Genomic DNA, 14,088 nt, shown 5'->3' on the forward strand with positions numbered 1-14,088 from the left:
TGAAATTACTTGCAATTATTTAAGTTGTTTTTATAATTGTTTTCATAACGTAAAGAATTTTCTTATACATATAAATAGGAGATTACTATGTACATAGATCTCTTAACAAGCATATGTGTGTGTATATGTATATAAATGGATGCAATAAAAAATAAATACATATTTAATTATTAGAGTTTAACTATTTGTTATATTGTGTTGCATATATAAAGTGTATAGAGGTGATATTTATATTATAATTTAGGAATTAAGTTTACAACGGAATTAGTAATATTTGTTTATTAGTAATGTTGCATTATTATTACTTTTATACATATTTGATATTGGCCATCAACAAATATGTTACAATTTTTATCTCCCCACATTCTCGTGTTTATTCGTTTGCTTGAAAACTAACGATATTATTTTATAATAATACATAATAATTCATAGTCATTGCGTGACAAGTACCAGTAGTATTCGTTAGTACAATAACTGTACACTGTATTTGTAGTTTGCTTCACAAGTAAACTATAAAAAAAGTAATTGAATAATCGAATGAATTGTTATTCGATAAAGTGAAATAAAATAAAACAATTGTGATATCAATGTTGGTTACATCTGGTGTTGTAATGATCGTTTTTTTTTTCTCCAAAACAAGGTGATATATACATACCCATTTAAGGTCGACAAGAAAGAAACTATTTAATCGATTCGTGGGACCGTGAGACACTCGAATCACAATATGCGTACACCGTTGCCGTGGTTTCAGGAATTGAACGTTTAAAAAAAGAAACTAGTTCTTCGTTATGCGGAACAAGGGTTTCAGGGCAGGATTGTTTCTTTTCTCTTCGTAAAAAAATAGTTTACTGCAAGTGCATCGAATTTAGCGCAAATCCCTAATCCCTCTGAACACGATCGTTCAAATTTTATGGAGTCAGTTTGCCGCTAAACGCGGGCATTTCAAAGGTGGTTAATCGATTTCACGATCGATAATTGCATCAACTTGTAAAGCAACTCGAAGCCATATTCCTTTCTCGTGTTTCCGGCGTGGAAGTTTTCGAGTCTTCGAACACGTTTGTGTCTTCTTTCATAAAGTTGTACTTTTTCAAAATTTCGAACGATTTTATTTTATCACATACTCAAAATTGTCAATATATTTCATCGGTGTTTCATATATCGTTGAAACCGGCCTAAAGATCCATTGTTTGTATATCTCCTGCGACCGTTTGTGTGGCGCGGTCATTGATTAATTCTGTGATGCAAATTAACAACTCTCAAATCGATGTAACCACTTTTTGTTAGGAGTGCTCTTTATTTGCAAAATAAGCGACAAGTATTTTGTAACTTCGTCGTAATCGGCTGCATATGGTGAGTACCTATGTATGTATGTATGTATATCATTGTTGTACTCATGCATCGATTAGATAGATCGTCGTCCCGTTTTTTGAAATTTCTTTTGTGAAAACCGACCAAAAGTTTAATACTCAAACATATTTGCACCTGCTTTAACGCTCTATTAGAAATGAACAAATTTCGAGCTTTCATCTTCTTGAAATAATAGCATAGCAAGGTAATGCTATTGTTAAAGTTACGAACCATAGTTACTTTTTATGTTATTCGGTACACATCGAATAACCGAATGTATAATCGAAGCCTGTCTATCGAATTGTTTCTATTGTGTGAATATAGCGTTGTACGATCGGTTCCCACTAGAATTTCGACGGAAGTTTAAATTCACGCAGGCAAGTCAAGCGAAATGGTTTACAATAAGGAATACTTTTCAGAAAACACATCTTCGGACTCACAGCCGTTATTGTCAGTTGTCATGGACGTTACTAAATACTCGGTACATACAACGCGTAATTGGCAAATCGAATCGCTGTACCTCTGGGATCCTCTAAATAGAATATTGATTATGTATCTTTGATATGAACTGTTTCACACGAAATTCTCAGGTAACAATCGTTTTGTTTCGATACACGCATAACAATCGATAATAAACGTGCTATTTCATTTTTGGAACTTTATACAAAATCTTATCGTAACAAACGTCGGAAGTTACTCAGTTATCCAATCGGTATTCGATAAATTGAAATTAGGAATTCGTTAGTTCGAAACGTCAAAATTTTTATTCAAACGATCATTTACAGATGGCCGTTATTCGAGAATTTTAAATTTCTAGACAACTTGAACTTTGAATAACGTTTGAAAGCACCCGTAACTTATCACTACCATCCACTTCGTACGTCAATATGATTTTCTTTATCGTTTAACAGATTGGTATACTGCTACAATAGTGAAAGACTTCACACGAAATACATATAATCGATACTCACAATAGAAATCGAAGCTCGTTTGCACGAGATACGACTCGTGGATCCCTCGTGTACGACATTTCGATTTTGAAACTTTTTATCGTTGAGATATGCCTGTATTAAAGGTGTGTCGTGAGATTGCTAAATCAATCGTGAAAGCAATATCTTCGTTGCTACGGCTATGAATATGGATAATTCAGCACTAAGAGTTTCCCTATTGAAAAGGCGTTTTGATTTTTTCTTTCTTTTTAGTAGCAACGATCGCATAGTAATCTTGGCCAATAATTTTCCGACAGCCCTGACCAACGTTATTTCGCGTTCGTACCATTTTTTTGCGTTCCTACGACATAACAATATCTTCGTCAGTTGTTTTCGTCGAATCGGCTGTATAAGAAAATTATCGTTCGTCCCTTTGCACTTTGCGTAAATTTTGACGTAACGCGCTATCGCGTTAAACTTTCTATCAAACATACTTTCCCATTTTTTCAATTAAAGTACGTAATGGCGTAGCCATATTTATAAAAGTACCAGATTATTTAGCATCGATTGTATCCAAGTTTCGTGAACACGATACGGCACGAAGAATAATACCGGTACAAGTGCAAAGGGTAGAAAGTTGTTGCCAACCATAGGAAGAAAACTAAACGCGTGTTGCGTGTTAACGTGAAAAGCATTGAAATACTAAAAATCGGTGCACGGTGGCGTCTACGCGTAAACGGTGAAGAAGTCGGTAACCCAGCGAACAGTATAGCGTGAAAAGAAGCGTCTCCGGGTGTGTTTCTAGTCGATTTTGCTTACAATACAGCGATCAACACAGTGGAACTACAGATTCACGCCTTTACTAAACTTTACTAACTAGTCGGACGTCGTTGGTCGCGGCGTTAATTCGCGACCGTGCAAGATCGAATTGGCCGAAGGTGCGCCGACCTACCGTGCCAGGCAACGCTTCTATCTTAGGACAATGCTCCCTTTCCTCTTTTCCGCTTCTGCCTCTTTACGAGTTTACCGTTCGTTTCGAAATTTCACGCTTCTCCCTCTATAGATGGAACCGTTTGGGACGAATCTTTGAAGGCTTCCTCGGTGTGAACCCAGTCATTCGCATTTGAACGATGAAAATTTGACGCATTGCCAACATATTCTCTTTTTTTTTGCGACCGGTTACGATCAATGAAACCTAAACGAAGAGACAATCTGTGAGAACGATAGAGCATGATTCGTGGTATATGAAAAAAGAGGCGACGGTTCGATAAGATTCGGCATTCGTTCTGCGAGAGGAATCGAGTTACGGTGTCGTGTTCGCGATAAACGCTTTCGCTTGGAAACGCGTCAGTAAGTAAATCCGAAGGTGAATTCGAAGACGAAGCTGGTAATGATAGGGGAACGAAGTGTTTCGTTCTAGTCGATAAGCTAATTGGAGCGGTTGGCGAGCTCGAGAGGTTGGCGGAGGTTTCAGTTTCGTGCAGAGAGTAACGGAACGACGTTACCGACGTTCCCGCGCGGCAATCAGCCTCGTTCCAGCGGAAAGAATCTGATTTGCGCGTCAAAGCGAACATTGTTCGTAAACGGAATCGTTGATGGTCAACGTACGTGGGCAACCTTCGAGCTTCGTTCTTCGTTTTATCTCTCTTGCTCATCTATCCGTTGTGCACCACATCACGCCCGTACAGAGATTCGTAAATACACACGATAATTATACGAATGTGTCAGAAGCACGATAATAATCGATTAGTTTTAAACCTCGAGCGACGAGAGAGAATATCTTACAATAGGTAATGCGTTCATCTAGGCGCTACGATGCGTGCATCGCAGCAACCTTCCTACCGTACCATTCGCTCGACAAATCCAACGCAAACAGTGGATAGTTTTCAATGGTTTTTTTTTATTATCAATCGTTTATTTTCCATTATTTCTACGGAACTTTATATCTCCGAAAAAGTACAGCGAAAGTGATCGGATCGGTTCACGAGGCTGAAAGAAGCTACGAACGCGAGTTAGTCGTCTCTTCCTTTTCTTTTTTTTTTTTTTTTTTTTTTTAAAAAAAGAAGCAAGTAACACGAGGATGATTCTTGTTCGTACGGATTTCTATGAAAAAACAAATTGGTTGATTGGATTTCCGTACGATCTGACAACGGTATTTCAATGATACAACGCTATAATCCGTTTAATCGGATTCCTTAAACAAGGCTGCCACGATGCAGGTTCGAAAGCATAGTGCGCCCGTGTGTATATAACAAAACGTCAACAAGTAAACGTGCGATAAATCAATCGATTGCAAATCGCCTTATAAATTGTATAAAAATCTCTATTTGCCTAGCTTAATGCCTTAAGGATACGGTATTGGGAATTTGTATAATTCCTACAGGTTTATGTCCAGTCGAAGAGACGCTGTTGCATTTATTATTTCTGCTCGGCAATCTCGTCTCTATATACCAGGAAAAGCACGTATGCCCTCTGTGCGCTGAGCGACAAGCACGGTGAATCTCATTCAGACTTCTTCTTCCATCAAACGAGTCGCCAGACTTTTGCAAATACATCCGAACAGTAGTATCCTATACGTACGTATATAACGGAAAGTGGATTTTGGTATTCAAAGTATATGTGATAAACGTAGATACGCGAACGATTTACGGTTGTGTATTTCGGGAAACGAATAAAATAGAGGTAAGAGAACGGTAACAGAAAGTAGACAGAGCGACGACGATCGATGATGATCCTGATCGTTTACGAGATACACGTTAGAACGATTCGAGTATTATTTTAACAGAGTTGATCGAAAAGGTGTGCAGATTCGATAAACGAAACGAGTAGAAACGTACATCAGAGAACGGTGGCAGCGTTTTTATCGGATCGAGACAGGTGATCGAAAGGAATCGCCGCGCGTCGGCACAGAGTCACGTGAGGCAAAAGCGAATCGAAAAATAAATCGGAGACACATGAGGGATAGCGAGTATTATTAATTGTCCGTCGTGCGATACGCGTGACAGGTGAGGCAAGCGCGTGCGCCACGCGGCACGCCCAATTGCAAAGAAAAAGCAGCAGACAGAAAATGATGCCGAGCTATTTCATGCTCGACACCTAATCCATTCACTCGAGTATTCACCGAAGTACTTTAGTATTTTTCTCCATTCTTAAATTCGCACGATATAAAATCCTAGCTTAGTATGGCCGGTAATTTGTTTCTCCTTGTTTCCTCGTCTCCCTCCCTCTCACACCCCCTGCCTCGCATCTGTCTCTTTTTCCCATTCCCGTAATCATCCTACGAGTTTTCCCCCTTTCTTTAGTTACGTCTATGTTACTTACGTCTTACGAATGGTTTTACATTAATCCGCAATTAGTAAATAGATAACCGCAAGCTTACGTCTAAGTTGAATTTACGAATTAGTGGTGTGTGTTATGTTGTATGACGCATAAAATATCAACGAGTCGCTTCAGCTATCCAACAGCAATCTCTCCTCGCTCACGCATAACATACTCACACACATACACGCTCTCTTGCTTCCTCTCCCTTTCTCTCTTTACCATTTTATTAGTTTACTTGCGATTTCGCGTATTGCAAAGCCCGTTTTATTTCCTCGACACGCAACAAACGATCCGTCGTTCACGCTCGTACGCATTCTTCCTCTCTGTTTCTTTGCTGCTTCCATCCTCCCTCTGGATCAGAAGCATAGAAGGTGCCGTACGTCAAACGATTACAGCATCTTTTTATTTTCTATCTGCAAGCTTCTTAATGGAATGTTGTGGTACAAATAGGGGAATCGGTAAGAACGAGTAATCTAATCGCCTATCAATTAAACCAGGCTTACGTCCGACTATTTTTCGCTTTTCTGTTGTTACGACTCTCTTTGTTCGTCCATCTCGCCATCGTCGAAACCGGGTGTCATACCTCGAGAAGAAAACCCGAAACGTTTCCTTTTGTTGCAGTCGATTTTCACGAGGGAAAAACGCAGCGATGATACGGAGAGAAAATAATTCGAATCTCTTACGAGCAAACGTTACCCTATAATTTTGATCCGCGTCCCGTGATATAACAAAACGTCGTTGCGTCGTCCATAGGATCGCAACGAATTTTTACCTAGTGAAGACTACGACTATGTCGTTTTTCTTGGCAAAATGAATTTCTCCGTTTTCGAAGCGTTGGTCGGAACAACGATCCGCATACTCCTTTCTTTCGATATAATTCGTACGTAGCTGTTTATGTAGGAACGAGTCGTCGTACGCCGTACAATGTACAATTTAAATATCTAAAGCGAGAGAGCTATCGGGGATCGTTAAGGGCTTCGACATTGCAATATTTTTGATTCGAGCGAACATCTAAGGTTCGAATTCTCTTGCCTATGTCTATCTAATCGCGAAAACTTTAATATCACTAACGCTTCGTCTCGACTCGTCTGCCGTTAAGATTTATCGATCGAGCATCTACTAGAATGGCAAACTTTCACGGGATCCATCTCCGATTGCTGCGCCGTGTATCGACCGACGATCGAATTACGGAAACTGAAAACCATTCCCTCCTTTCCGACGACACTTGCAACGCTTCTTTCCTTGTCGAGTACTACCACTCCGACCGTCTCGAACGTGTCTTGCTTCTCGTCGAAAATTACGTTACAACATACTCTGGCTAATCTCCCGTCCGATCGATTTTAACGCACGGAGCGTAGTGGTTCGCGAACGCGCAGTTGTTATCCTCGAAATATTTAACAAAAATATAAACGCTAGGCGATTTTGCACGATTCGATATGACCGTTTAACATTCTAGAGTCGATCCGTTTGTAACCACGTGGGTCGCGTCGACCAGGGGTACACGGGCGTTTCGTTCGGTTCGTCGAGACTTCTACGTTCGGCAGGATTCGACTTTGGTTACGTCTATAGCGAGCCTTCGATTAAAAACGGTGCTCATCTTTTCTTTCTATAATCACGTTCACGATGCATTCGTCGTTCCACTAAGAAGCCAGGATTATTTTCGAGATATGTTTCTGTGTATTGAGAAAAACGTGTACGATATTTAATTATAACATTTTTTTTCTTTTCTTTTGAAATCTCTTATCTCTATTAGTCTATGATTAGAAACGCTAGATTTCATCTTGCTGCGTTCTCTCGTCCCTTCTCTTTCCCTCCGTTTCTCATTTTCGTCGTCTATTTTCGCATAAGTAGCAGACAAGAAGCCGTACGCGTTGCAACGCGTCGCTCGTAAGTGAAATCTACTTATACATATATGTACGTGTGTGTGTGTGTATTTATATATATATATAAATTGTTGATATTTATATATATATATATATGTATATTTATTTATTTATTCATTTATTTATATATTTATATTCGTATTTATATATTTATATATTAGTCTTTTTGAAATGTTTTCTCGTGCGTGCAAAAAATAAATCTCTCGACGCGATCGTTGCGTCGCGAGTGGATTTTCTTCTTTTCTTTCTCCCTTAACGCGTTTCTTTTTCCTACTTTCCCCGTTGATCCTGCGTTTCCCTTTTTCTCTCTACTACGCGCGTCCCGTAAAAGTTATAGAAACATCGCGAGACAATTTCAGCGACTCGTTCGTAAAGTTTGCTGGTTCGCGATCGTGTACCGAGAAATAGGAGCTGGCTGTAACGGCGAGTCGCTGATAAGACGATCGAGGATTCAAAAATTCCAGATTCGAAATTGTCAGCATGCGAAACGATGCGCGATCGAAAACGTGGCTTGTCCGCTGTTCGAAAATTTCACGAGAGCGAAGATGGAAAATACCGACGAACGTCGGAATCTTCCTGTTTTTCGTCTTTATCTCCGCGCAAAAATACGCCTATCAGTTTACACTAGATTCTTCGAAGCACTAAACAAATTAGAAAGTATCGTCTTTATCGCGCAATGTAAAAATAGCGTTAATGTGAAACGTCGACCGAACAAGCGTCTCTTCTCCAGAGTTTCCATTTTCCCACTTAACTCGAGAGGTTTCGTTTCACAAAACTTTAATATTTACTCCCATTAGTGGAACATTAGTTGCATTACTTTATATTTGATTAAGGCGGCTTGGAATCAATATTAGGGTATTTTTGCGTATAAGGCATATATCCGACTCTTTGTTGTTTCCGATAAAACATCGATTGCCTGAAGCGAGTAAGAAAGACTCGGTGTCCGCGAATTCACGAGTAGTTGATCCGTTAGATTGCTCGAGAAAAACTATCGACTGTTGGAAACAAAGGAAGAAAGAGAATAGCGCATACTTATGGCGAGAAGCGCGTAGAACGTTTGGGCGAAAGTTTCGAAACTCGACTTTCGGATAATCGACGTTGTATAATGTTTCGACTTGTCGAACAATAAGAAAATCGAATAGCTTCGTCGTATCTAATGGTCGACGCAATAGCAATATGCAACAAAGTCGTTTAAAGATGCAACTAATTAGCGTCTACGATGAACGCAACCGTCTCAACGATGTTTAAAATCGAAAAAGCCGGAGAGGTTAACAGAAAATCGATTTCCATTGAGTTCGACTCGACGAGAAGTTTGCGTAACTTGAAACCTGTCCGTACTACGGTCGATTTTCGCTTAACTTCTCCAGCTTTTTCTTCGAAACAAACGAAAAGGTAAAACGAAATCGCTAATTGACGATACACAACAAGATATACGTACCGGTAAACCATTCTTACAACGGCACGATCCGACGTATACCGGTACGATGTCACTATTGCACTTCACTTTCAGGTAAAACCGTGCTACGATTTGACAAAACGATCACACGATCACACGATCACTATGCAAACGAAACATCAAAAGAGAAGGATTCGCGTTGCGGCACAAATTTCCTCCGTCGTTTTTGCCAGTCGAATATGCTTTGTGCACGAGATGCGTCGCCGAACGATCCGAGAGTTGGACGTCGAGCATTTCCTTCATATTTTTCATCCGAATCTGATTTACTCTCCTTTCACACGGATGTCTCGTTTCTCTGGTCTTCGTCTCTCAGAACGACGACTATCGTCGAACTTTTCCTCAGGATCGTCTCTCCTCGATCGCTTTCGACGCTCCGAATTTATCCGTTACAATCTCTCGTTCGTTTGCTCGCGACGTAAGGAAGTCGTGTCGAGGTATTTTTATTCGGTTTTTCGGTTAAATGTCGATCTCTCCTTTCGGATCGGTAATGCCTCCTTGAAGTCTATTTCGTCCTCGGCCGAAGCTTCGTCTCAGGATCGTTGCTGCCTCCCCGGCGTTGGATCGTTTCTTGATCGGAGATAGAGCGAGCTGCTCGTACGAGGGTCACCAGAATCTCTGGGCACTGTCCCACAAGTTCTTCAAGCTTGATCGAAACTCGAAACGGAAGTTCTGGTAGTATCACGCTATGTTATTGCCGCTCATCGTTGTTACGCATTTTTTCTCCGGCGTGTTTTGACTCTCCGAATTACTACGCACCGCCTTTGTCGGACTTCCAGGAGTCGGCGTCGCGTCGCCTGGTAACGGGTTGTTGTTGTTCGTTGACGTGGAACTCCTGCGACCGTTCTCGCGGGTCGGCGATTTCACGTCAAACACGGAGGTGTCCGATTCGATGTCCGAGTCGATCTGAAAACAGTAGTTCTCGATTCACCGTGTTTCCCAAATCTCGATATTGTTATTGCGTGGGACTAGCTACGACTAATGCGTAATTGGCTACTATACGACTGATAATGACAGCGGAACACGGTTACTTTTTAACGAGAAAAATCATTTCGTTTCGTCTAATGGCTTGTCTCGTCAATGGGTTTGCTAGCGTGCCAGCGGCTACTTGGCTATTTGCATCTAACGTAGTTTCCAGTGCACAGCGCGAACAACAGACGCGTTATTTTCTACGCGTGCTATATACTACGAGAAGGGACTACGAAGGTCGTGAATCGCACGAGCAGGAATTTGTCGATATCGATACGACGAGTACATCGAAAATTGGCTCGACGTTCAAAATTAAATAGAAGGCCATCACCTGTCGTAATTGCTTTCCACGAAGAATGATTTTTGCGAGATAAGGAAAGAATTATCGCGACAATGATGCGAGGGAGGAGGAAGATGACGATGCACTACCTTGTTGAAACAGACTACCTGTCTGGTAGCTGGGTGCGGGCTGAGAAATAACCGTTCGCTGGTGTCGCTACCGCAGCTGGAACTTTCGCTCATCTCCGTGGTAAATTTTCGAGATGCTCGCGGACTAGGCGGTGCCGCGCGGCTTTGCCCTCCCAAATTTATTCCTACGCTTCTCGAGCAGACCTGCGACTGAATGTGCTCGCAGACCCTTCGAAATCTTCGGATGTTTCCTGAAAGATAAAACATCGATGGAAAATTGAGTCGTCGAAATCGGGATGCAACGGGATTACCTCGTCGAGTAGACGCGAGCGGTGTAAATCAAGCGGCGCGCGAACGAGCGACAAACCGTAAGAGAAAAACCCGAGAGCACTGCGACTTGTGACTTGTAATTATACACGCGCACATACGCCGACAAGACGGCAAAATTCCACTGGCCAAGGTAACATCGATCTAGTTGCGCTTGGACGATTGCCAAACGCCACCACCTTACCGATCTACCCTTGTCCGCGGTTTGTTTCCGAGGGTGCTTCGTACCCTCGGCCGTCCTTTCGTATCGCCAACTCGATATTTCGCAAATTAAAGTCGCGCGCGAAATTCTCCAATTATCCAGGAGGCGAAAGAACGCGAAAGCTCTTTACCATCGGAAATGAAGAAGGTTGGCGTTGCGATGGAAAATCAGAGAATTCACTTACCGCTTAGCAGAGTAAAAGTAATAGCGAACAATGGTTCGTTCGACTGTTTCGATATGGCGCTAATGTCCACTTGAAAACGGACTTGTCTTTGGAACATTGCCGGCGCCGTACTTCCCCTTTTGTATTCCACTTTGAAGGACATCGGCGAGCTTACGCTGTGAGACAACTCCGCTATCTGTTGAACGAAACTTGCCATTAACGTGGGCCCGTGTAAACAGCGTTTCGATGTAAACTTACCGATAAAAAGGCGTGAATCAGGTCGGCTTTGACGCTGGCTAGAGCCTTCCCTTTTACCAGAATGGTGAACGTTTCGTCTTTCTCCGTGGTCATCAGGCTACCGAACCATGATTTCTTCGTAAGTTCCGGGGAGGAATCCGGCGTGAGATGTACCTTCGCGGAACAAAGCGAAGCACGTTTAATTTCTATTCTTTGCTTTCTCCGTTTCGTTGGAAAAGGTGAAAAATCAAGAGAGCCTACCTCCTCGGCGCTTGTGAGCAATTTGCGTCGATGAAATCGGGGACTGCCAAGGAACGAGTTCTTGATGGTCGTCAACCTCGATCGCCAGTGATGAGCGCTAGATCCGGCGCCGGTGTGCGGCGAGCCTGGCGGTGTAACGCCGACCGCGACTACTGCGAAACGGACTATTCTTTACCTGTACCATCGCGTATCCTTTGCGTTTCGAAGCGAACGCCAAGTTACAACGAGCGGCCATGATCTTCGCCACGACGATAACAAATTATTTTGTCGGACAGAAGGTAAACGGGTTTAATCGAATATTACGTGTATTTTTAATTGCGCGCGATAAACGCAGAATCGGATGTTTGCGTTGTACGCGAAGGAGCAAAAGAACGCGTAGCATCGTCTGGAAGAAAGGATGCTTCTTCCGTGTTTCGGCCGATCACGGTGTTGAAAAGAGGGAGAAAAGAAAAAGAAGAAGCGAGTGAGCCACATAGAGGCTCGTCGACGATGAATGCACGCGTATCCAGTCTTTAACAATGATACGTCGTACGCGGTGTGTGCTCGTTATGCGGCGTAAGCACGGTCACTTGCATTTTTTAAAATCGTTCCAGCTATTAGCTCTTTCTGGCAAGATAAAACACGCGCACTCAGACAAGGCTTTCGCCATTTGCCCCGTACAAACACTCTGGACACCTGCGCCTCGTTTCAGCTACTTTTACCCGTTTTACCAGGTTGCAGATCAAACGTTCTTCTCTAATTGGATGTTTATTTATGCCAATGACTCTACTCTCTGTAGCGACACTCGACAGTAAACTTTCCAACGGTTCTGTCCCGTGGCTCGCTACACAAAGACCCTATCCTTCGGACAAGACGATTGCCAGATGTCGATACATTCTTACAGAATATTTTCAGCTAGCCTAAGGATCCGCTATAGACTTCAGGATTTATTTAACTTAAGGTCCTCCAAAGGGACAAATAGTCTTTGTCTTAACAGTCCCTATACCCACTACGGGAAGATGCTGGAAATCTGCTTTTCTCACGTACGACGCTTGCCGCTAGCAATTTTCTCTCAGGGGCGGTTAGCAACCTTTTCCAATCACCAACACAAAATTAGCCAATTAACAGCGACGTCCATTTCCTTCACTTTCCGAACACACGCCATGATAGTTTTCCTATGCAGCATCATCGTGACGGAAAGTTAGTCGTTGGACGCCTGTCCGAATTGATAGTTGGTAGTTGGCAGCAATCGCTGATCCGAGTTGCTCGACATCTTAGGCAACCATCGTCCGAACTTGTATCGCATATCGAAACGCATCGACCCGAGTTCGAACTTGTAATCGCAAACCGAAATTAGTAACCGCGAGTTTTACGCCACGTGTACACATAGAATATATTGTTAATTAATATTTATTGTTAAATATATTCGAGTGTTTCTTTAGTACCTATCACGACATATCACCTCAAACTGGTGACCCCGACGTGATCGACAGCGAAAAGAGGTGTGACCGTGATAGGGCTACCGAGACTTCGATCATCGCGAATCTCAGACGGTCGCCAGGATTTGAACTCGGGTCCCGAACGTTCGTGACCTAAGGCGCGCGCTAACCACTGCGCTGCCGTCATCCCGTGGTAGTTAGTGTGGAGTGGCGGTATTTGTTGTCGAGTGCCGCCACATCTCCGATCGAAGTTTACGAGAAAGCAAACGAATTCCTAATTCGTTTTATAAGGAAACAATAGATGCGCAACATTTCTATTATTTTATTGAATTACGTATGATCCATTTTGTTCTATGAAGACGGAGACCACGACATTTGACAGATTAGGTTTCACGTTCGTATAAAGATGCATCGTTGTAAAAGACACGTTTGTAAAAGAAAGACGCTTTTCGGACGACCCAATGTATTTTGGTACGCTTCGTAACGTATAAATGCATCTTCGAGCTTTGAGCCAGCTAACTAGTTTTACGAGGATTTACAGTCGATTAATTCGCGAAACACAATCTGCAGGGCACTTCGGAAGAATGGATTATTCATCGAAATAACGTAACCTGGCGGGGTGTATCGATTGTGTAGAAGGACATCGGATAGTTTCTTGTTCAGCGATCTAACGCTTGGTTAGATAACGCCATTAAAATCTCGACGTTATTTCTGCAAAGTGTTTCGTAAACTGCTATTAGATCCTCGAATCGGTCAAGCTGTGGTGTTACATACCGTAAAGCGGTAATTTCACTTATCCTTTGTTTCCGCGCGTCTTGCTCGATCGAATCCTCGTCGAGCAACGGGACCAAAGACCCGTAGAATAATCGGGGTTTGCCCCGAACAAGAAATTCGATTATTAGCGTTTTCTAGGCAAACGATCATCCGTTTCTTTGCTATCTATCGCGAATGACAACGAGGAGGTTCCTTTAGGCAAAGTCTCGTAAAACGACCCGATCGATTTTTATAACGCCGAGTAAAACCAGAAAGAGAACAAGGGAGAAAATAATATGAACGCTCACCCTGCTGGACGTCGTTTATTTCTATTCCCACGTTGGGTAGAACCGGAATAGGGGCCACGACAGGCGGTGTGCTGGTGTTTCCGTTGCCTGCTGCAGTTGTTACCGCCGA

General features: G+C 42.4%; 1 protein-coding gene across 4 annotated transcripts in view; it reads right to left on the minus strand.

Moving 5' to 3' along the window:
* Window positions 1-637: 637 nt before the first annotated feature.
* LOC100747946 (serine/threonine-protein kinase BRSK2) overlaps window positions 638-14,088 on the minus strand; it is a 25,412-nt gene continuing 11,961 nt past the window's right edge. Inside the window, exons 9-15 of one of the 4 annotated variants that reach the window (XR_004462732.1) lie at window positions 13,980-14,088; window positions 11,501-11,652; window positions 11,261-11,413; window positions 11,024-11,198; window positions 10,332-10,561; window positions 8,919-9,839; window positions 638-3,471 (exon numbers count right to left, since the gene is read on the minus strand). Coding sequence is in view for 3 of the 4 variants with exons in the window: in XM_033323838.1 (XP_033179729.1) it covers window positions 9,615-9,839; window positions 10,332-10,561; window positions 11,024-11,198; window positions 11,261-11,413; window positions 11,501-11,652; window positions 13,980-14,088 (1,044 nt within the window). In the remaining variant the exon portion in view is untranslated. Of the gene's footprint in view, window positions 9,840-10,331; window positions 10,562-11,023; window positions 11,199-11,260; window positions 11,414-11,500; window positions 11,653-13,979 lie in introns of all 4 variants that reach the window. The other 3 variants (XM_033323838.1, XM_033323839.1, XM_033323840.1) reach the window with 3 other exon arrangements.

Source organism: Bombus impatiens, unplaced genomic scaffold (genome assembly GCF_000188095.3).
Source record: "Bombus impatiens unplaced genomic scaffold, BIMP_2.2 scf_1275, whole genome shotgun sequence".
Classification (NCBI taxonomy): Eukaryota; Metazoa; Arthropoda; class Insecta; order Hymenoptera; family Apidae; genus Bombus; species Bombus impatiens.